A 23,173-nucleotide genomic window follows, 5' to 3' on the forward strand; every position below is an offset into this window, starting at 1 on the left:
CAACACAAGCTCTGCTTCTTTCATACGGAATGCAACATCACGACACACATACAAAACGGGCAGATACATCGTCAAGTCAGTACAGAGCTTGTGACACATCAGTGTGATGCTCCTCTCATCATTAGCCTCCCTGCTGCATGGCTGTTTTACAGGCTCTTTGCCATCTCCATTTGTATGAGGATGCACACCGCTTCGCTGACAGTCCCAGAGTCAGGGTTATCTATGCGTGCACGCACCTGCATCTACAGCCAGGGACAGCTTCAAAGAGTTTGCACAAGCCTTTCAGAAGGGACTGCTAGTTTAATGCTTCAAACGGGTGATTCGCTTGCGCCAACAGAGTTTCTGAAGTACCTCTTCCAAATGCTTTATGCAGTCTAATAGTGCAGACCTCTGCTTAAGTTTCTTTTGTTTCACTGACTGGGAATTTGGGGCTTGGAGAGCTTTTTTTGATGGAATATGTCATTTCCTATTTAAAAAAAAGGTATGGAGCAAAAAATCCTCTAACAAAAAAGCTGGAAACTGCCTATTTCAATAGGATAAATGAGTCCTTATATTCCCACAGTTCAATGCTAAATTCTTGCAACATTCCAGTTTTAATGCAAAAAATCCTCTCTTGAATGAATTACTAGCAGGAGAATGGAGAAACAGAAGAAACCTTTTTTATAAAAAATTGGGGAAACCAACATGAAAATGGGTGAATTAGGCATAGAAAATCTACATAAAAGAAAATACATACTAGTCTTTACAGATTGGTGGACCTTTATCAAACTTTACTTGCAGGGATTATCTTCCAAAAAGCCTAGATAATAAATGTAGTCCTAGCATAGTTTACCCATTTGTTTCTTCTTTTGCTGCAGAGGAGAGGAGGGAGAAATTTCAATCAAAACAAACCTTAGTGTTTTCTATTTTTAAGGCATAGGTACTTTCTGAAGATAAGCTACTAACCTGTTCTCAGTTTTAGTACAATTAAAGTAAATTCATGAATGGAGATTGGCACCCAAAATAATAATAATAGAAACCCAACCTGACACAACATGTTTGGCCAAGAAAACTTTCCACCATAATTAGCATTTTCTTGGTTTGAAGGTGGAGCTACCACACAGTGCAACTTCATCACAGAAGGCACAAACAGTATAAATAACTCAGGATGCTCCTTGAAATAACAGCTTCTGCTCTGCACACCTGTAGTAGAAGGACACATGAGCCAAGACTGCTCCACTGCACATTTGTAATTCTACAACATGCTGGTATGCTGCAATTCCATCTGGCTTGGCTTCCAAACACCTCTAAGTGGGACAGAGGTTTTTTGTGTGCTCATTAAGGACACTTGAGGGTATTCTGATTACAGTTAGTGCAGAAGGCATACGTGCTGCATAAGTTCCTAATGGTGCTTGCTTTCTGAAACAGGGGAAGCCAGATCCTGCTTTGGGAAACTTCAGTGGGTTTATATGGAGACAGTACTGGCAGCTTTGTAATTTTCTCCCCTTTTTCTTTCTAGTATATTTGCATATCATGCTGAACATGCAACAAAATGTGACTAGATTTCTAATGCTTGCAACTCGTACATTTAAAAAAAAATATTTAAAGCCTGTACTCCGTTGAGTTCCATTGAGGTGTGTGCATGTATCTACTTCAGCTTTGTAGGGATAGAAAGAATCCAAAGCTCAATTCTCCAAATATATACACAAATAGTATTTTTTTACTTCCTTCAATGAAGAGTGGATTTAGGAATATGAAGTTATACCTATCCTTTCTGCTGTTGCTGCTTTCCATAAACATAGTCTGGGGTGATGAACGCTTTTATCCTGAACGATATCAGAAACAATCAAATACGCCAATCAAAGGACCACCTTTTCTGCCTTTCAGTGTAAAAACTCCTGGTAAGTGATATTTCCTTCTTAAAGTATGAATACTTTTGTTAAGTATGTTGATTGTAAGTATCAACCAGGATACTTACTATTTCCTAAGTGTTGTTTTGAGGGACAAAAAATATTGGTTTTGTAAGATAAACTACTCATGTTCTCTTTAGGATACTTATCTAAATTATCACTGTGAAACTAAATACTGACGAATAATTGCAGGGAAATAACACATGGGAGATTAAAATGTTTGAATACTCTATCTATAAACATTTCTGGTACACACATAGAAAACTAGGATATTAGGAAAACCTCTTTGATGCACTGTCTTTCCATGAGAAAGATGATTTCAATTATAAGAAGAAACTGTTTAAATATACATGCCACCAAATATTTTAAAGTGGTTCATCCCAAAGAGGCTAGATTGTGCAGTTTTTCAAAACTCACCCTTCAGTTTTATGCTCACAAGTTCAATTGATGCAGTTACGAAGGACTGGAAAGCAACACAGACCACACGGTAAGGCATGCCAGTTGTGATTTTAAGAACACCTTCTCCAAACTATACTTTTGTGGTCTAACTTTCAAAAGGCTCAAGGCAGAACATGGGAAATGCACACTGAAAACATTTTTTCACTTCCATTCTTCCCTGAAACATAACAATTGCAATATAAATGATGTACCAGCAGGAACAAATGCATGAAAATACCGTCAACACTACCCATCTCTAAAACTTAGTTCTGAGATTTGTTGCAATGACTTTGTGATCCATTCCACTCTGAAAGAATTCTGAGCAGTTAACAGCAAAATGGGTAATAAGATAATTTTCTTAGCAAAACACTAGACTTTAAGCAAAAGTTCAAGATATATGTTTTCTCCTCTGTAAGATAGGCTCATTGATACCCACAGGATATCTAATGTGATATCACAAGGTGGTCAATGTTCTAGAAAATCAGGTAGGCAACCTGCGGCTTTCTAGATGATGGTGAATTGCAAGTCCTATCATCTCTCATAATTGGCCGAGCTCACTGGATTTAACAGAAACCGGAGATCAGCAATATCCAGCAACCTACCATGCAGGCTTCTCTGCTGTCCTGTCTGTAATACGTGAATGGATTTAGCTTTCCATTCATTTAGGTAATACTATTTAGGAAGTGATTTACAAAAGAATCAAAGAGAATTTATTTTAAATGGAAATTCAAGTCCTTTATTCAGTTTTATGCAAATATAATGTCTTTAATGAGAAGTTATGGCAATGCTGAAATTCCACATTTCACTGTAGTAACAGGAATTTCAGACACGAAATCTTTACTTTTTCTGGAAATGTTCTAACTTCAGGTTTTAGTATATGTACTGACTGGTACTTTGATGCAGAAATTCATTTGTTAGATGGATTTTGAAATGATAACATATGCTTTAAGTTTAGACCAGTCTAATGTCATCTGCTAAAAGCTGTATTTTTCATTTTTTGTATTTCTATTTTTACAGTTTTGTTAGCAACCAGAGTAGGAAGGGTTTTTTTTAATCCATTCAATCGTGTCCAATTCTCGGAGACTGCCTGGACAAGTCCTTGCAGGTTTTTTGGCAAGGCTTTTCAGAAGTGGTTTTCCATTGCCTCCTTCCTAGGGCTGAGAGAAAGTGATTGGCCCAAGGCCATCCAGCTGGCTTTGTGCCTAAGGCAGGACTAAAACTCACGTTCTCCTGGTTTCTAACCTGGTGCCTTAATCACTACACCAAACTGGCTCTCAAAGTTTTGTTAACAACCAGAGTAGCCAAAGTAGGAAGGAATAGTGTAAATCAAACAAATAGCTTCATCATCAGAATCACCACCGCCGCCATAGGTGGAGTAGTTGTGGCTCTCTGAATACTGCTGCATTACAGCGTCTATCCTCCCTTGTCATTATCCCATGTTAACTGAGGGCACTAAGAATTGTAGTGTCTGGAGGATTCTAGATAGTATGGCAGACCTACAAGGAACTCTTCTGAAATACCCAGTAGTGAAATTACAGAATATGAGATATCTAAAAGGATTTTTAGTTAACTGTAATTCTCAGATGTCTTTGTAGGATGCTATAAAGGTTAACACTGCAGTTAAGACTTGTACAATCCATTCTACAGTTCTCACAGTTCTTTGTTTGGCTCAGAAATTAGCTTAGGTAAGGTATACTGTGCAGTTCATAGCAAAAGTGTTATTATCAGGAGGTTAAAATAGAGGTAGAAGTATAAAAGAATTAGCTATATTTTTTCTAAGTTTAACAGAATATTTTCAGATTCTTAAAACTGCAATTCCATACTGAATTCCAGCTGCTGCCATTTTAAGTGAATTAAAGCTTAAAAGGAAATATTAAGGTTTAAACATATGCATTTCTAATGAGGTCAGGCAGGAGCCTACTTTGAAATCCACATGATTAAGAAATTGATGCACAATCCTTGGTTGGAAAGGATGCCTTGCTTGATCTGAACTGTTGAACTGTTGCTTCCACACTGGCAGGGGGGAATGAGAAGCATTACACCAGTGTTGGCTGGGGAATTCTGGGAGTTGAAGTCAACACAACTTAAAATTGCCAAATTTGAAAAACATTGCATGATATCATGGGGAGTGAGGGTGAAGATCCCCCACTACAGCTCCCTCTCATCACAGCACAAATTACAAGGAAACCTCGACATTCTTCAAATGGGGAAGAGTTCAACAATGACTCCTCCCACAGAGTTGTGTTTCTCCTCTGCTGGCAAAGATTTGTTCTTGTCTGTCAGAGAAAGCAGGACTTGATCTAGTCAGATTAAGTTACAGGAGCATAGATTTCAGTTTAATGTTACATGGGATGTTTCTAATTAACATAGATATTCAGTTCCTTTCTAAAGGTGGTACCAACTTTCAGTGCCTAAGCATCAGACACTGTACAATCCAAGCTATGTGAACAGGGCTGATACACAGGAATTGGATCCTACCGCATCCTGAAACAACATTCACAGAATAATACCCCCTCCATCCTTTTTATACAAAGAAGGATTTTCATGGAGCTTCAACTGTATACTTAGGTCATTCAGGGTCATTGTTTTAACATATGGACTAGCTTTTGCTCCTAAGATAGTTTGTTCCAGAATAAGATACAGCTAACCCAGGAATGAATAAGCTTGTCAAAGACTGCAAATACTTTGGACAAGAAAGCCAAGTAAAATAGATGTTAAAATTAGTTTTCAGGTTCTAGATGCTAGGTTTCTACAAAACTTAATGCAGACCCAGGAAAATTTTTTAACGTGTTCAATGTACCATTGACACTCAGCCATATTATAATGTTCATAGGTCCATGGGATTTCTTGTGCAGTACCTGGAGATTATCCTGGACGTAATTTTTACAAGGCATATTTAGATGCAAGTTAAATAAGAATAAATAGGTTTACTAAATGCACAAAAAAGTAAACTTCTCTCTTTAAAAACGTTTATTTGAGACTAGCAAGAATTGAACAGCTCTTCCTGATGCCCAACGGACAAAGATGTGGAAAATGTGTATGTGGTTTTGCTATTTTGTAGTAAGTTCAAAGAAGATTTTTCAAGTCTCAGTAATTGTAAGGCTACGCTGTTCCCAACTTAAACACTGAAGTGATTACACAAAACGCTTAAGATTTGTACAAACTTTTACAAGATAAATCATTGTACTTATTTGGTTTGCTATTGCTGCTCCCTTATATTAGGTTTGCCAAACATGATTCTAGTACTCTGGAGTGGTCTCTGGCAAAGAACTGCCCAAAGCTTTCCACGGTATCCAAACAGATGCTTTCAATAACTATAAAGAGTTCTTTTTAATTTTAAGCTTAGTTCCTTCTGTTAGCAGTTGGAGTTGTGTGTAAGGAAGCATAGCTTCAGTGACACCTATCCAACCTGAAACTTTCCATGTCTGTTAAGATGACAACCCTCAGAATTCTACTGACTATGAATTTTGGGAATAGTAGTCCAGTAATTTGGAAGGCATCTGGTTGGGAGAAGCTGGTTTAAATTATGAAAAATGTAATACAGTCTTGATATGAAGCCTTCTAATTAACAGTTCTAAATATACTTTTTTAAGTATCATGTTTGCATTTATGTCCAAGGTCCTTATAGATTCTGTATATTCTACAAAAAGACACAAATTCCTTTTTCTTTGGCTTGTACATGGCTGCGTGGCTCCCTCTACTGGTTTAAAAAATACCAAGGAACTACATTAATATTAGAAGCTTTAAACAAACATATCGTAGCTCCAGTCCCAAAACCACATAGGAGTAGTCCGTTCTGGATTTTTTCCCCCTGTTTTTAATAATAGAATAAATTACTTGTTGGGGGCTGCATTAAAACACAACGATCATGTTCAACTCACTGAATATCGCTTTCAAGAAAGGTGACATATGACTTTGGGTCACTTATTCTCTCAGCCTGACCCACTTCACAGGGTTCTTGTGGGGAAAATAGGAGAAGGGAGCATTATGCACACAACCTGATGGAATATGAATCTAGTAAATAAAAAATAATAATAAATAAACTTTTACATTGAACTGAGTTTTGCAAGTAAACTTGAACAGGATTGTTCTCATAAGGCTGGCTCTGCCCTTTAGCAGGGTAATGTTTCTATTGCTGGAAAAGAAAGGATGGTGGATTGGGCCCCAGAAATTCTTGGGCAACCAACACATTCGCCAGTCTGTCCCTGTCTTTATTCTGGCTGTACCACATCTCCTTCCTTCTGGTAGAAATATCATGGAGAGCTGGGTATGGGAAGAGAGATCATCTTTTCATGCAATAGGTTCTCCTGAGACACCGCTACACTTACTTGTTCTACCTAGGATTCTTATGATTTAACTTCTCTAATTAAGGAGATTACAGTCATTCACACAATCAAGGAGCTTGTGGGACCTGCCTTCTTTCTTTATATCAGAAAATGTATGCAGGTTTGACTGGCAGGAAGCTCTGGCGTGGGCTGGTCCATGAAGTCATGAAGAGTCGGAAGCGACTGAACGAATAAACAACAACATGCAGGTTTAGAAGAAACAGAGATTCAGGTTCCTACACCTCCTCTACTTGAATAAATCTAATTACAAATGCCTCTAGTGCAAAGAGAAATGTCCTCATCAAGCATCTAAGGAACAGAACATGTCTGGCAGACAATTCTGTAAATGGTCCCATACCAACATATTTATGTTGTCTTATGCAATCTATCACAAAGATGAAATTTACTGTTGTGATTTTGTTTCTTATAAGGAAATACTGCAGGCTCCAAAATATGAACAGCCCATTAAAATCATGAACAGGGAGCAACTCTCAGGCTTGCCATATCTAGACATTTTGAAATTTCATGCACACCAAAGACAATGAGATGTTTTCAGTTTATTTTCATTGAATCTTCATTAAACCTTCATGATTTAGCTTTTTTGGTATCTATTAATGCAACTGTGCCTTTGTTTTCCAAGGTCAAAAAATTATTCAGCAGATGTAAACAAGCTGCTTGAGGGAGGAAAAAGTTTCCTTCCTTCCTTCCTCCCTCCCTCCCTCCCTCCCTCCCTTCCCAACTGACTTCCAGTGAAATGTACACAAACTATCATGTTGTTATAAGAAATAACAGTAACTGTTAAATGGCATAGCTGTTTTTTTTAATAGAAGTTGTTAGGAAAGTGTAAAACGTTTGAAGTTATGTCTACTTGCCCTTCTGAACCATTTAATTCCTATAGGATGCTAACTATCTCAATGTTGTTTTAGTTTCACAGGCAAGGGGGGAACAAGGCCCTCAAGGCCCAGCAGGCCCTCCTGGCCCCAGGGGGTTCCCAGGCCCTTCAGGAGCACCAGGAAAACCAGGCTATGGAAGACAAGGGCCTCAAGGGCCACCAGGACCCCCAGGACTTTCAGCTGTTGGAAAGCCAGGCACGCCAGGCTTGACAGGAAGACCAGGAGAGAGAGGACTCCCTGGTGAAAAAGGAAACATGGGGCCTGCTGGTCTTCCAGGGCCTAGAGGTCCCCCTGGGGCCCCTGGTCCTGCAGGAATTTCTGTGGCTGGGAAGCAAGGGCTGCCAGGACTCCAAGGACCAAGAGGCTTGCCTGGAGAAAAAGGTGACCCAGGCACTCCTGGTATTAAAGGGGCAAAGGGAGAAAATGGGTATGGGGTTCCAGGTCGCCCAGGGGAGAAAGGTGTGCTAGGGCCACAGGGGCCTCCAGGACGCGCAGGGATAGGAAGGCCTGGGGAAAGAGGGCTTCCAGGGCACCCAGGTATTAAAGGGGACAAAGGTTTACCAGGCTTACCAGGACCAGTTGGCCTTCCAGGTCCCCAAGGCCCTTCTGGGAAACCCGGAGTGCCGAGAAAAGGACTCCCTGGCCCAAGTGGATCACCTGGCCTCCCAGGAACCCCTGGGGCAAAAGGACTTCCTGGCCCTCCAGGCTCAACTGGGCCCTCTGGTCTCCCAGGATTTGGGAAACCTGGATTGCCAGGGATGAAGGGAAGTAGGGGGCCTGAAGGACTCCCTGGTAGCCCAGGAGCCAAGGGAGAACAGGGTCCAGCTGGTACCCCTGGAGAACCTGGACCAGTTGGGCTCTCTGGGGAAACAGGTCCTCAAGGGCTGAGAGGTGCCAGTGGTATAAGTGGTAAACCTGGGCTCAAAGGGGAAAGAGGCCCTGCAGGTCCAGCAGGATTGGCAGGTATTAAAGGAGAAAGAGGCTTGCCAGGATTGGAGGGCAGAGCAGGGAAGCCAGGGGAGCCAGGGCTTCCTGGCTCCAAAGGCTATCCAGGTATGGGAGGGTCTAAAGGAGATCCAGGCCCTGCTGGGCCACCTGGTTTACCTGGACCAATGGGGTCATCAGGACCTAAAGGTGCAGCAGGAGTCAATGGTCAGCAAGGCCCTAGAGGATCACCTGGAATACCTGGTACAAGAGGACCAGTTGGTCCTTCAGGTATTCCAGGACTCCCTGGCAGCAAAGGGAACACAGGTGCACCAGGATTACCAGGTCCAGCTGGAATTTCATCCAAAGGTTCAGATGGACCTATGGGACCACCGGGGCCACCAGGTTCCAAAGGCCGCCCTGGGGAGCCTGGATTGCCAGGCCCTCCAGGTCCCCCTGGTCCTCCTGGACAAGCAATCCTCCCACCAGGACAAGCCCTGGCAGGAGTGCCAGTTATAAAATCTGGTCCAATTCAAGGTCTCACTGGCAGACCGGTGTCAGCTTTCACTGCCATTCTTTCCAAAGCTTACCCTGCATCTGCTGCTCCTATCAGATTTGATATAATTTTGTACAACAAACAACAGCACTATGACACCCGATCAGGCATCTTCACCTGCAGGATACCAGGGCTTTACTACTTCGCCTACCATGTTCATGTCAAAGGCACACATGTTTGGGTTGGCCTGTACAAAAATGGCTCACCCATCATGTACACCTTTGATGAGTACAAGAAAGGATACCTTGATCAGGCTTCTGGTAGTGCTGTTGTTGACCTCATGGAAAATGACCAAGTCTGGTTACAGCTGCCCAACAATGACACAAATGGCCTTTACTCATCAGAGTACGTCCATTCCTCCTTCTCAGGTTTCTTATTTGCACAAATGTAATATTCAGCAAAACAGAAAAAGGCCTCCAGGTATGTATGTATGTAGAGTATGTATATCTACTGTACATGTAAAACAGAATTAGCCAAATTAAATCTGAATGCAACATCACATTTCTAAAGAACATAATGCATGATTTAAAAAAAAAAAAAAGGAAAAAAGGATTATTCACAAGGTACAATCATACGGTACTGCAACACTGAGAAATGGCTTTTACTTGCCCACATACTGAAAAGCTAATTAAAATTGCCAAGATTATTTCTGAAAAAGGGCACCACTGTCTTAACCGCTTTTCATAGATGTGTAGAGCGTAATGCTACCAATACAAAGAAATGTGCAATACATAGCTTTATGGGAAATTGAATCAGGAAAGGCAAGAACTGTCAATCCTACAATTCAAAACATTTTCAATGAATCATTTGCATCACAAAATGAATCCATTTGGTTCAGTGGTATCCCAGGTGAGCATCTAAGGTGGAAAGAACGTCTATCCAAACATGCAAGTGCACAGACATTAGCTGGAAGCATGAAAGGCTGCTTCCATACATAAGTCACTCCTGTTACCTAGTAATGGGTGATCATATGCACTGTAGATATATTTAATGCTAAACTGACAGCATTATAATCCTCAGAAAATAGTTCAAATTACTGTATTACCCTTTACAGAATGACATCTGTTTACATACAATACCTAACAACTGCATAAAGAAAACATTATTTAAGTTTCTTTTACCTTATGGTGCTTGTATAATTATGAATAACTTATTATAAATATAGTAAGTATAATTGTACCACTGTGCAACCAGTCTACATTTTGTTAATATTTCATCCCAAACCAACATCTTGATTCCAAAACCATTTTGTATGAAATCAAAATAAATGGCCTGTACTGTATTCTTTTAATATCCACATTTTACAGTTCGTTCTAAAAACATCTGGTTGTATCTGTCTACTTTGATTTAAAAAAAAACTTATAAATAAAAAGTGAAACATTTCTTTCAATTTCTCTGATCATTATTTAGTGAATTTTGCTATCAAAAGATAGTGTTATTATCCTAAATGCTTACTTTGACAAAGTAAGCCTTCTAGGTTTAATTCTGTCAATTGTCTTTACTGCATTGTGGTATTCTGCTGTACGTTACCCTGGGAATTTCTGGAGGACAAGTTTATCATCTTCATAATACGAAGACCTTTATCTATGTTTAGCCCTGTGCCTTGTTGCAATCTGCAATACAATTCTAGTATAGTTGCCATGGGGAATAAGCATTCCTTTGCTAAAACTTACATACCCATGCACCCACACCCACCCTTAACTTCTACTTCACATGCGTTGGGCATCCCCATTTCCATTCCATATCAACGGCATTGAAGGCACAGTATCTAAGACGATCCCCTTAAACCTTTTGAAAGGAACAGCTCTCAAACCACCCATGTTTCTACCCTTTTGTGCTCCCCTAGGACACTATCTGCATTGCTGTGTGTCTCAGGATAGGCCTTAGCCACAAATTAGGCATTCAGATACACATACTGGAACATTCAATTCTGTGCTGGATTCCCGTATGTAAAGTAAGGGCAGGAGATGGACATTTACAAAGGAGGGGGAAAAAGCTGGAAAATGTGTAAAAGTTTCACGCTGGTTAGTTTTTCACATGGCTCATCCCCTAATGCCTGCAAAAGTTTTCTTTCTCTCAGCCTACCATGTAAACCAACGTTTCCAGTATTAGCCTTGCGAGGTAGTCCAGGCAATAAGCACAACCAGGAGTACTAGCTCTATCTTTCTTGTCAGGTCACATTAACAGAATCTTGCAAGTCTGAAAGTACCCCTCCCTTCAATTCACTTTTATTCTACCAAAAACTAGGGAGAGTCCCTTCTGAGATGCTTTTCCCACCCTTCCTCCTTCAGACTCAAATTTCTCTTATCAGACCATTGTCTAGGCTGCAGCTCTCTCTCCTGTCTCCCAAGGTGATTCCCACACACCAATACATCCAGTTATTTGCAGGTCTGGGGAGGGTTGAGTAGTCTCATGCTCTAAGCACCCACAGAATCAAGAACTCCTGGATTTGTGCCTGACTTCCCATCTAAGGCCCCCCTCACACAGAGTAAGCCAAAAACTCTGCTCCTTATTAGCTGCAAAAAAGTTTCTGATAAAAAGTGTTCCTTACCGCAAGGTAAAACATTTTACTTACTGCAGCAGGGAAAAGGTTACAGAACTGCAGTACACGCTAGTTAGTCAAGAGGCTTCCTGAACTATTAATCCAGAATTTGAGATAGTCCCACCTACATAAATCTACACTATGATTCCAACTCAGTCCACATGAATATATTTTAATTGTGAACGTGCATGGCCAAGACCATCACAAAGGGCCACTTATGTTCTGACAGATACATGAAAAGCAGCTTCGACAAAGAAATTGCCCTTGAAATACAGGGAAATCACTCACCTTTAAAAGCAGAAGTTTTATAATTATACTGTATGGCAGCAACCATATCCTTCCAGAAGTCATATTTTCTCCTAGGGCTGTGCTACAAGCATAAAAAGAAACCCCATTGGCTTTTTCAGTGTAAGAAGCTTTTCTAATAAGCAATGAGAAAATAAGCGAGTGTTCACAAATGCAGCCTGAAATACAATGCAGTCATATAGTGTTCTCCCACTCAGGATACCAGTCAGCCTTTCTTCCCATTTGTAAAACACTCTACTTCATCACCCTGTTTCTGTTCTTCATTTCCCCACCCCTTCAATTGAGCATGCTCAGTTATCAATGGAATGTTTTGGAATGCCTTCCTCTTATGCCCCTTAAGTTTCTCCCTTAGTTTTGGCAGCATAACAACACACATTTAAAGACTGACTTTGCTATTAATATGTAGGACTGGATTTCCCTCTGTGATGTAATGAGGTGACCAAAGAGATTATGCCCTTTCATGATTGCATTACTGACTTGATTTTTTTATACTTCACTTCTTCTTGAACTTCCCTGTATGAAACAGACATTTTAATATTAAAAAACAAAAGCCAAAAATGATTAATTGCAGGAAGGGGATAACTTGTGTGAAAGAGATTCACCACAGGCATCACTGCAGTACATAAATGATGGCTGCTGATCATTACAATAAATCTTATCTGCTTAAAGATGAGTGTTCTGGGAAACTCTCTTCTTAATGATGCCTAACATGAACATAAAAGCCTTGTTTTTCATATGGGTCTCTGGATGACAACATTTGCACACCGACCCAAAAGAAATGTGGAAGTCATTCTAAACAAAGGGATGGATTTAATAAGTTTTGGAGACATCAGTCAAAAAATAAAAAGTTCATTTCATGCTTGCCTGCTTGCCAAGTCCCCCACACAGGACAGGCTTCCCCTTTTTAGACCTACATTTTTATCCATCTTTTCAGGTTTTTATATCCCCCAAAAAAGAGTATCTTTGAAGCAAGAATGGCAAGTTACTAGAACACATACAGTAATAAACACACTGAAAAAGAGTTTGCCTGCTCGGTCCATAAAACTTCAGAATAAGAGATTTATCAGTGCTGATCACAGAAATGATGTCTGAGTTTCAGGGACAAGCCAATAAGCAGAATCACTGTCCCATTTACACGTAGGGCTGTCTGAAATAGAAACAGAGACAGGCATCGACAACATTTACCTCCCTAAGAAAAATGAATTCCTTCAGCTGCAGATGTGTGATTCAGTTCTAGCTAATTCCTATGAGCTGCTGCCATGAAACAAGAGTAAAGAATTTGATCCCTGAAAGAATGTTCAAGCTTCATATAACATGTTGGAAGGGAGAGGAGAAGCAGAAGCAGAATCAGGAAGAACATTAAGTGAAATGTATTTCCCTTGGGGTCCAAACCTGATTATTACTTACTTTGTTTAAACCATCCACAATCCGTGCACAAAGAAGTGACCCAGGTAGATCAAAGTAATTGTCATAGGCATAATATTTAGCTGTAAAGACAAGAAATTGAATGCCGTATTAGATATTTAGTGGACAAATCAACATTTTATGAAGTTATTATTTACTATAATAATAGTGGTGTCTGCAACCCTTGCCCTTGTATCTTGAGCAGGATATTACTCAAAAGACATCAGAATGTTGGAGAATCATACAATTAGAGCTGCCTCCCAGACCATAACCCAAATATCATTGTAGGAAATCCAAAATTATGTAATGAATTCAGGGATATATCATTAATTTCCAGGAGTAGGTGAGGGTTAAGCCTGGAAGTGCTGTTTTTCAGCGATGGGGCTAGCCCCCTGAAATGACTCCCATTGAAGAGTTGTCTGTCTCCAATACTGTCTGCTTCCAGAAAAAGCTGAAGATGGAGCTTTTCTGAAAGGTAATCTCCCCTTTTTAGAAAAAAAAAACTTATAACTTTATCCATCTCAGACTCTCCCACACATCAAAGCATCTCAGACTATGTATGAAGCAAGCTTCAGCCTGACTTCTTTATCACCTTTGGGAATAAGCTTTCAGCCTCCTACTTATATATTTCCTTCTAATTTTAGCCTTATAGATAGCCTGGATGTTAAAAAAGTTTTTGGAAAAAGAAATGAAAACTTCCCATTTTTTATATTGTGACACATTAATTACAGGAAAACCTGGCATAAAATGTAAGATTCATGATTGGAATTGGAGCAACTTTTCCCCTTTTAGTAAAAAAAAACAGCTATGGTGGACTGCTCTAGCTAGATTAGGCCTACGGCACTCCCTTCCCGTCCCCTCAGCTAGTTCTTTGACGTACACCCACTCTCCCAACTCTGCCTTTGTCCTGCCTTAAGTCTCTGAATGTTAAAAGGTTGCATACAGGCCAGGTGAGTTGATACAATAACAATCTATTATATGGGCTGGGTCCATGCATGTAGTACCTGAACGAGAAACCATCCCACTCATTGTCTTAAAGTGTTTCCACTCCCTCCTTCCGTACTTCTCCAAAATCTCTCCAGAGGTCATATGTTTTGTACCATGACTTGCCCTGTTTAAGGGAAGAATCAGATACGAATGTTGTTATATTTTATGTTCTTTTATTTCTCTTTTCCAACATTATAATAGAATTCTCTAAATGCTAAAAAATAAAAAAATGAATTACAGATTAAAATTAATCACCTATAAAATAAGGTGAACCAATTTATGAAAGTATCTGTCTCTCACCTGCATATACCAACTGTTCTCTCCCTCTCATGCAAAAGCTATTTTTTCATAGAAAAACAAGTGTATACCCTCCCTCCTTCCAATAGCAGAAGCTGAGAAGAAGGGGGAAAAAATGGGACGGGGACGGATAAGAGGTCATCAAACTGGGAAAGGAAGGGAAAAGAAGCAGGGATTGGAAATGAGCTGACGGGAAGAGGCAACTGAATAGGGAAGTGAAGAAAATGGCTGATCTTCAAAGACATCCATAATCTTCAGCAGTGATGTCTGCTATCATCTGCATCTCATATCACTCTTTGCTTTCAATAATAACTTCTATTATTTTGATAATTGTTTTGTGGCAGGTAGGAAAAACTTATCTTCCTATCTATGGAACAGAAAATGCCACTGAGAATTCAAATTCAAGTGTGGGAGTATAAATATTGAAGGAGTAATGCCTAAGAGTTCATATAGGGCTTCAGTGAATAAAAACAAAGAAAAGGCTGTTATGTTCATTTGCATAACATAACATAAATGTCATTGTCCTGGGCCTTAATTAGTCCAAAATATTTAGTATAATTGCAGGCAGGGAAATAAAGCTATCAGACATGATGTCATGAGTGCCGTTGAGCTGAAGACATCAGCGCAATGGCACACATGACAATAACAAGGAAGCAGGGGAAGGGGCCCAAGATAAGCAGCCATCAGCTCACAAAGAAGAAAGAAGAGACAAAGGCTAAGCGGATCGCGAGGCACACCCAAGCTGTTAGCACCAGCGCAACGGAGATCGCCCAGCTGACAGCAATCACCGGCTGAATAAGGAAACCGATGATGGGCGATCCCGGAGCACCAGCGGGGCCTCGCAACCCTTCACCTACCGGCAAGACAGCATGCAGGACAAAGGGGGGATGATGTAACCCTGAGTGAGGGGGCGCTGACCGGCGCGGGGTATTTAAACCCCGCGCCGGCACGCTCCTGTCACTCTCAGCTTTTTTCGGAACTGGTACTATGTACAGAATAAAACTGAACCTGCTCTTGCACGAATCAGCGTCAGTGCTTTACTCTGCATAGACAGGGCGTGACACATGAAGATTTCTGTACCAGCAAATGTCAAACACAGCTCAACAAGTGCAGGCTTCTAGGGGTATATGGGCAGAAAGTAAACTCCATCTAAATGTACCATTTATAAGAAAACACCAAAAAAAAATGGGTGCATGTGGCCACACACTACGCACAGAAGCATCATGAATTTATTTATTTACTAATAAAATGTATAGAGCTGTCCAACTCAATTGACTCTGGGCTGCTTACAATGAAAATAATCAATAAAAGATCCCCAATAAGATGGCATGACCTGATAGAACTAACAGAAAAAGAGAACTAGGTCTAATAATAATAATTACAATAATAATAGTAATAACAACAACAACAACAACCAAAGAAAACCACTTCTATCCTAGAGCCTGGGGAAAGAGCCAAGGAGGGCAGGGTTAGGGTAACACAAATCTCGGGCGGGGGGGAGGGTATATCATTCCAGTGGACAGGAACTATTTACTTATTTAATTTATATATCTGCCCATTTCACATCCATGACTCTGGGTGGCTTACAAAGTAAAAAACACAAAATAATACAACCAAATATCCAAAAAACCCCAACAAAAACATTAAAAAACATTAAAAACAATAAAAAATTTTAAAAAGCATAATCTGTGGGAGAGCACATTCAATTTCCCTAGCAAAAAAGCCACTTTGCAGGTTCCATACTCAAGTTACTGGATCCCCAGGCCAGCAAGGCTGGGGCTAGTCTGACCTCAGGGGAAATGATGTTCCAAAGGGTGGGTGAAGAAAAGGCCCTCCTCCTGGGTGCCGTCTCCCTTTTCAGAATTGAGTTGAAGCCTGTTCCTCCCTATCCAGATCTTCACAGCCTCCAGGCCCTGAGATGTTACCTTGATATCATCACTTGGTTGACATAGGGTCAGGAGGTACAACTGAGTATCATCAGTATACTGATCTCACCCAGAGATTGCATGTACAGGTAATCTTCATTTAACAACCACAATTGAGCCCAGATTTTTGGTTGTAGGTCATAATGGTTGTTAAGTGAGTCAGACTTGTTTTTACAACCTTTTTCTACAGCAGTTGTTAAGCGAGTCACAGCGGTCATTAAGTGATTCAAGATTGGGGCCTGTGGTTTCCTTAACTTGTTAAGAGAATGGTGCAGTTGTTAAGCAAACTAGGAGTTACTTTGCAATATTGTGGGGGGTAGAGTGTGGTAGTCATATGTTTTCCACCAAAACATGAGTATGGAAATACTTCTGTGGCTACAGTAGTATTATTTTCAGTTAATATTACTGTTATTTTCAGCTAATATTACTGGTTCATTATTAAAAAAATTTACTGTAAGGTCTTCATTGGAATCTTTGTCCTACAGTACAGTACTAAACAGGTTTAAAGGTGCAGTACTATACTGTAGAACTCTGGTACTTATGCTTGCCTTTAATTTTTTCCCAGTTTTCGATTAACTTAAGTAGAGATTTGTATGGTGCCATGCATGTTCCATCCTCTGCCTACCTGATTTTTAATTATATTTAACAATGCTGAATGCTGGTTTACTGTTTTTAAAACAGCTGTTTTACAAAAATCAGATTTATATACAGTACTGTACAGTACTGTAGAGTAATGAAAGCTGCAGTTTACTACAGCAGGAAAAAAAAGTACTGTAACTTTTAGAGATTTTTACAGTAAGGCACACCCAAGCCTCCCTCTGCCAGCTGCTAAATCACAGGAAGTAGTGCGACCACGTGACCTGGCCTGCTGCCTCAGAAATCCAGCATCATAAGCCTGGAAGACTTCCTGGTTCCAAAGGACGGACATGTGAGCCAAAATGGCCGCCACTTCTGGGATGGCCAAATTTTGGTCACTTGATTGCGGAGGCCTTGGGAGGGTCATAGTTTCGGGCCCCAGTCGGAAATTTACTTTTGGGGTACCATCGTGACTTTGAATGCCCTTTAAGCAGCTGGTCGCTAAGTGAAGACTACCTGAAGTTATCAAACAGGAGTGGTCAGAGTGTTGAACCCTGAGGCACCCCTCAGATAAGGGGCCAAAAGGTTGACCTCTCCCCCCTGCCAACATGACTGGAACTGGCCTGAGAGAAAGGAGGAGAACCATTGTAACACCATGCCTCCCATTCCTAGTCCCCATAGCTCGCACAGAAGGGTAACATGAAAAATAGTTACTGAAAACTGCATTTCACTATGCTCCTTTCACTTATTTTTTATCATTACCCTATAAACCTTTCTATTGCTGTTGAAAACATGAATCTTCAAGTGCATGTATTTCATTTCATGTGTACATCCCTTTAAAAATCACTTGCATGTTAATCACTTTAAAAATCACTTGCATGTTAATCACTTTAAAGATCACTTGCATGTTAATTTCAGTCCCAAGACATCTAAAAACTGTTGGCTATAGTGGTGAGGTTCATCCTGTTCGGTTAAAGTTCTGTTGAATTTAAAAGGCAACTTCACTGGTGGCTCAAAGTTAATAAAAAAAGAAGTTCTGTTGGGCTCTATTTTTCTTCTTTTTTATACTGATTGGCCCTGAATCTTAAGCACTATGTCCAAACATTCAGCTTCATATTATCTTGAAAAAAGTAGATCCAGAATTAGGGATTCTTTCATTTGTCATTTTAACTTGGTGCCTAGATGAACTTTTAAAACTTTAACTGAAAATTCCATCATTAGCAATATAGTACAGATTCTTTAACTTGAACTGCATTCAGGAAGACAGGACAGGATCTAAATTACAGGTAGTCCTCACTTACAGACCACTTGTTCAGCAGCCGTTCGAAGATGTGACAGTACTGAATGAATGGTACTTATGACTGGTCCTTGAAGTTCCAGCCATCACACCACCCTCACGGTCACGAGATTGCAATTTGGGCACTTGGCAACCAGCTTGCACTTATAATGGTTGCAGCGCCCCACAGTCACGTGATTGTCATTCGCAATCTTCCCTGCCGGCTTCCCCAAAGCAAAGTCAACGGGGAAGCCAGCAGAGAAGGTTGAAAGTCACTCTGCTAAGTTCCCCTGGCCTCACTGCACTCGCGCAGCACCACACACCGTTTCTCCCAGCCTCCCTGTGCTTGCCCAGCTCCCTGCTTCCCATATCCTCCCTGCACTTGCACAGCGCCCTGCTTCCCACAGCTTCCCTGCTCTCGCACATGGCCTGCGCTGGGCCTCCCCCACTCCCCTTGGCAACCCTGTGGCACCCCCATGCTCTTTACCTGGGACTCCCGCTGCTTCCTGCTTAATGACCCGCACATCTTGGGGTTACGACAGCAACCGGGGCTGCCGGGATTTTTGTCACTAAGCGACATGGTCACGTGATGTTGCACTTTACGACCACATCGCTTAGCAACAGCAATCCCAGTCCCAATTGCTGTCGTAACCTGAGGACCACCTGGTATTAAAAGTAAATCCTTATTATGATCAGTTAATTGGGAGACCTGTCTGACTATACACATAGCCAGCGCTTAAAGCAGTCTTCCCCAACTGGAGCCTTCCAGATTGATCAGAATTACAAGTACTAGAATCCAAACATGATTGATTTGAGATGGAAATTCCAGGCATGTGGCTTCAACACATCTGGAGAACATCAAACTGGAAATGATGACTTAACAGAAGGATTGATATGATTGCACTTTGAAAACAGAATATTGTGAGAAAGTTAAACTGTATAACATAAACTTTTGTAAGGAATTGCAGTGTTACCTCAAAATGGTTCCATCCTCTGCAAGCTTAAGAAAGTTCCCCTCTTCCAGGTCCAGCACTAAGCCCTTACAGCTGTATAAGTTCAGGTTCATCAGTGGAAGGGGAAAAAGATGTGCATTATGAGCAAGCTTCAAAATACAAAGAAGCTGTAAACAGACTGTGGTCTTAAATGCCACAGGGGCAGTAGAGATAATCAAGGCTCTTAGTACTAAATGAAAGCCTGGGACTTCAGCATAACCTGCACAATGTGGGAAACTGATATTAATCCATAGTCTGGCTTCCTAATCAACAAAATCAAGAAAATGGATATGTTGGAGGATATACAGACAGGCCAAAGAAAACCTATGGCCTTTGGTCTAATTACAAAAGCCCTTCGCAAGCCATCAATTTAAACGTCTGCCAAAACTGATGTATCTTGCCATGGCAGTCTGCTATGTATCATCATCATCATCATCATCATCCCTTTATTTTGTACAACTCAATTAGTGTACATAATGCTCCCACCTCCAATTTTCCCCACAACAACAGCCCTGTGAGGTGGGTTGGGCTGAGAGAAAGTGACTGACTCAAAGTCACCAGCTGACTTTCATGCTAAGGGAGGACTAAAAACCCATGGTCTCCTGGTTGTTCCTTAACCACTACACCAAACTGTGTACACAGTAGATATAAATGAAGTGTCAAAAAGAGAAAGAAAACAAGAAAAGGATGATTGACTGGAACATCCTCCAATCCACTCTATTCCTACAACACAGCAATGAAAAGAAGGAGTGCTCACACGTCTTTTAAAAGCTGCAGAGAAAGCCTTGCTTATTTATTATACGGAAGGCAGAGACTGAAGGGAAGAAAATCCCAGCTCCTCAACCAAAGGATGGGATGAGAATCCATGCGCTTGAAAATCTATCATACTTGATGTATCTATAGGATTGAGCAATCAAGGAAACAAGGACACTTCTGCACCCAGAAAGTCAGGATAAATGTTGGGTGGAGAAAATAGGGAAGCAGGATATAGCCCCGCAACATTAGTACCCTTCAGCTGCAATCCTACATGCTCTTACCTTGAAATAAATTATATCAATCTTAATTGGGTATTCTTGCTTCTGAGAGACTGCTCGGTTAATAATGCTTAAATGCAGGCAGGCTGTTCTTCCAGAAGCAACTAATGAGCGGAGAGGAAAGAGAATTAAAAAAAAAAATCACTCACCAGAAATCCCAGTTTTCAGGGACCACATTCAGTAGTTCCTTATCATATCCTCTTTCTTTCACCATATATTGAGCAAAGCTGTCATATATAAGCTACAAATCAAGAAAAAAAGTTTAATGCTACATAAAGATATACTGAAACACCATTGCTTCACTCTTCAGGGTCTACCTTTCTAGCAACAGAAATAATTATCTGTATGTAAAAACATCAGCATTGTAGATGGCCTCTTAATGATCTGATTCTTCAGCAAAATGGTAGGCTTTAGGAATGGCGACGTGTTCAGAAATGTCAGCTTTCTTCCCTCAGGGTGTTCTGATCCTAATAGCAGCTGAAATCAGTTTGCAATTTAAATTGGAGTATTATATACACATAGCAAACTGGTTAAACTACAGGACCCAGGGTGGGGGTACTGACAAGGCTCATTAAATAAGTGAATGTAATTTCCATGCATTTGTCACAGTGGGTTTAGCAGACTGACCTGGGAGCCCTATTTTAGGTAAAAAGTGGGATATAAATATTTTTGTTATTTGTGTATGAACAAAAAGTGTACAAGTTTTTCTTTCCACTGGATACAGACCTGAAGCTGCTTGTTTTTCCATCCAAAGCACATTCCAATTAAATCTGTACTATATGCAAAAGCAAGCCCGACCTGGGCCTTATTCCTGTGTAAGCATGCATAAAATCCAATGACTGATTTAAGAATTACGCCATCACCTAAAAGAACTGTAGGAATTATAATTCAGAAGTTCTTACAGAACAGGATCTTTGAAAAGGAACTCTCAGCATTATTTCTTTCAGAGTTTCTCTCTTTGGAAGTCATGAAAATTGAACTGCTAGAAGAAAAATATTATCCGTATACTAGTTGAAGGGCAGTTGTTATTCTAGTTATGCATTTATTAGATTTTGGTACATAATGGTATAGTTGGTATAGTTGTGCTTGAGCTGCACATAGGTGAAGGTGCTCCAACTTTCATCAGAATATAAGATCTCCTGAACCTTTGCCATTCCTGCAATCTGCAGAAAAAAACTACCTGTGAAGTGTGCTTAGCCCCTATATAAGAACAGAAGTGGGGCTGAAGAACAATGCAGAGAGACATTTGTGCATTGCATGATGAAAGATGCACTGTAGTTCAGCTTGCCCAAAAGTTGATGTACTGATTTAGGAAAAGAAAAAAAAAATGCAGGGGGGGGGGAGGGAGAGACCAATCAACAGGCAAGGTTTCCCTTATACCAAATAAAAAATATTTTCCAAAATTTTATATACAAAACATTGCTACACTTGCTGTATGTTTTTATCTAATTGTTTTTTAATGGCCTTAAATTAAAAAAAATCAAAATAAATTTTCCTAAACAAATATGAAAAAGTTAAAAATACTGGAATATACAACTTCTAATCAGAGTACAGTATTAACACTCAGAACCAGTTTGGAAACACAGAGGGAGATAGATTGGTAAAAGGCACAAAGGCTGTCAGCTAATGCTGTCCTGGGTGTAAACGCCGAAAGCTATAATGCAACTTCCGAGGGAACACAGATTTTGAGACTAGTACCAAAAGCCTACACATATGTATTCGCAACAACAAAATCTCACTGACTTTAGCAGGAGTTACTGCTTGGTGAAAGTATACAGGCTTGTAATATAATAGCATAATCTTATGCAGACCGAAGTTAAGTCCGTTGCTTTTTCATACAGTACAGCTTAATTCCGGGTATGTGCGTTCTGGCCGAAATACAGCCTAGGGGGCTTCCACCCCAAAATTATTGGCCTCCTGGAAAGGCCCGTTCAGGCCGGGCTAAACTCACGCGCCCCTTTCCGCTTCGTTAAATAGCGTTACGGTAGTCTGTCCCCGTGCTCCGCTGCGGGTTTTACTGCAGCCGCGCAAAAAGACGTCAGAGCAGTACTTGCAGCGGGCAGGGCTGTGCAAACATTAGGCTGGGCCGCGCTCGCTACAATCTGGATCCTCCTCCTAACCCGGAGGAGCCACCCAACCAGTCCGAAGATTGCTCTGCGAAGCTCGCTAGCCAAAGGATCGTCGTAGGGGCTGTTTCTCAACAGCGCTGCGCTGGGCGGCTGCGGCGGCCATTCAAACAGCCCAGCCGGAACCAGCCCGTGCGGCCTTTCTTCCAGCTGCACCACTCACCCGGGCGCTCTCCACCAGGTTGTAGCGACAGAGCGTGTGGTCCAAATCGAAACCGATCACTTCACAATCGGCCAGCGAGAAGAACTGGGCCATGGCGGCGGCGGCGGCGGCGAACTGGCAGGCGTGCGGCTTCCTTTCGGTGTTCCGCGAGGAAACTGCAGCTCGGCTGTGCGTGTAAACTGGGTGATGCGACGGCAGCGGCCGTTTCCTGCAGAGGCTGATCCTCTCGGCCTGCTTTGTGTTTTCCTTTCCTCCAGGGCTTGGGCTAGAGAACCAGCTATGGCACTAAAAGCCAGAGTTCATCTGATCGTACTACTTCCAACTAGCACGAACCCTGGTCAGGGTTTCGTTTGGACGCAGAACCGGGTTTAAATGTTCATTGCTGGAACACATGGTGTCCCTCAAGGAGTTCGGTATGGCAGGATGCATAGCCCTCTCCCATTCAGAAAGGTGAAACAATTTGCTTTGGGTATTTAAGACAAGGTTGAGTTAAAAGAAGTTTGAATCTATTCCTTTTGCT

The 23,173-nt window shown here is 41.0% G+C and overlaps 2 protein-coding genes across 4 annotated transcripts in view; one reads left to right on the plus strand and one right to left on the minus strand.

Annotated features, from left to right (window-relative positions):
* The window catches only part of NT5DC1 (5'-nucleotidase domain containing 1), a 103,222-nt gene extending 80,305 nt beyond the window's left edge, over window positions 1-22,917 (minus strand). The window contains exons 1-6 of one of the 3 annotated variants that reach the window (XR_010068455.1): window positions 22,654-22,916; window positions 20,514-20,605; window positions 19,313-19,384; window positions 14,282-14,388; window positions 13,281-13,360; window positions 11,856-11,937 (exon numbers count right to left, since the gene is read on the minus strand). Coding sequence is in view for 2 of the 3 variants with exons in the window: in XM_063310880.1 (XP_063166950.1) it covers window positions 11,856-11,937; window positions 13,281-13,360; window positions 14,282-14,388; window positions 19,313-19,384; window positions 20,514-20,605; window positions 22,654-22,746 (526 nt within the window). In the remaining variant the exon portion in view is untranslated. Of the gene's footprint in view, window positions 1-11,855; window positions 11,938-13,280; window positions 13,361-14,281; window positions 14,389-19,312; window positions 19,385-20,513; window positions 20,606-22,653 lie in introns of all 3 variants that reach the window. The other 2 variants (XM_063310880.1, XM_063310872.1) reach the window with 2 other exon arrangements.
* COL10A1 (collagen type X alpha 1 chain) lies at window positions 1,712-9,416 on the plus strand. The gene is made up of 2 exons (XM_063290909.1): window positions 1,712-1,880; window positions 7,579-9,416. Exons 1-2 carry the CDS (start codon window positions 1,712-1,714, stop codon window positions 9,414-9,416), a joined length of 2,007 nt encoding a protein of 668 aa, XP_063146979.1.
* Window positions 22,918-23,173: the final 256 nt, after the last annotated feature.

The sequence above is a fragment of the Candoia aspera genome, chromosome 1, assembly GCF_035149785.1.
Source record: "Candoia aspera isolate rCanAsp1 chromosome 1, rCanAsp1.hap2, whole genome shotgun sequence".
NCBI classification, from domain to species: domain Eukaryota; kingdom Metazoa; phylum Chordata; class Lepidosauria; order Squamata; family Boidae; genus Candoia; species Candoia aspera.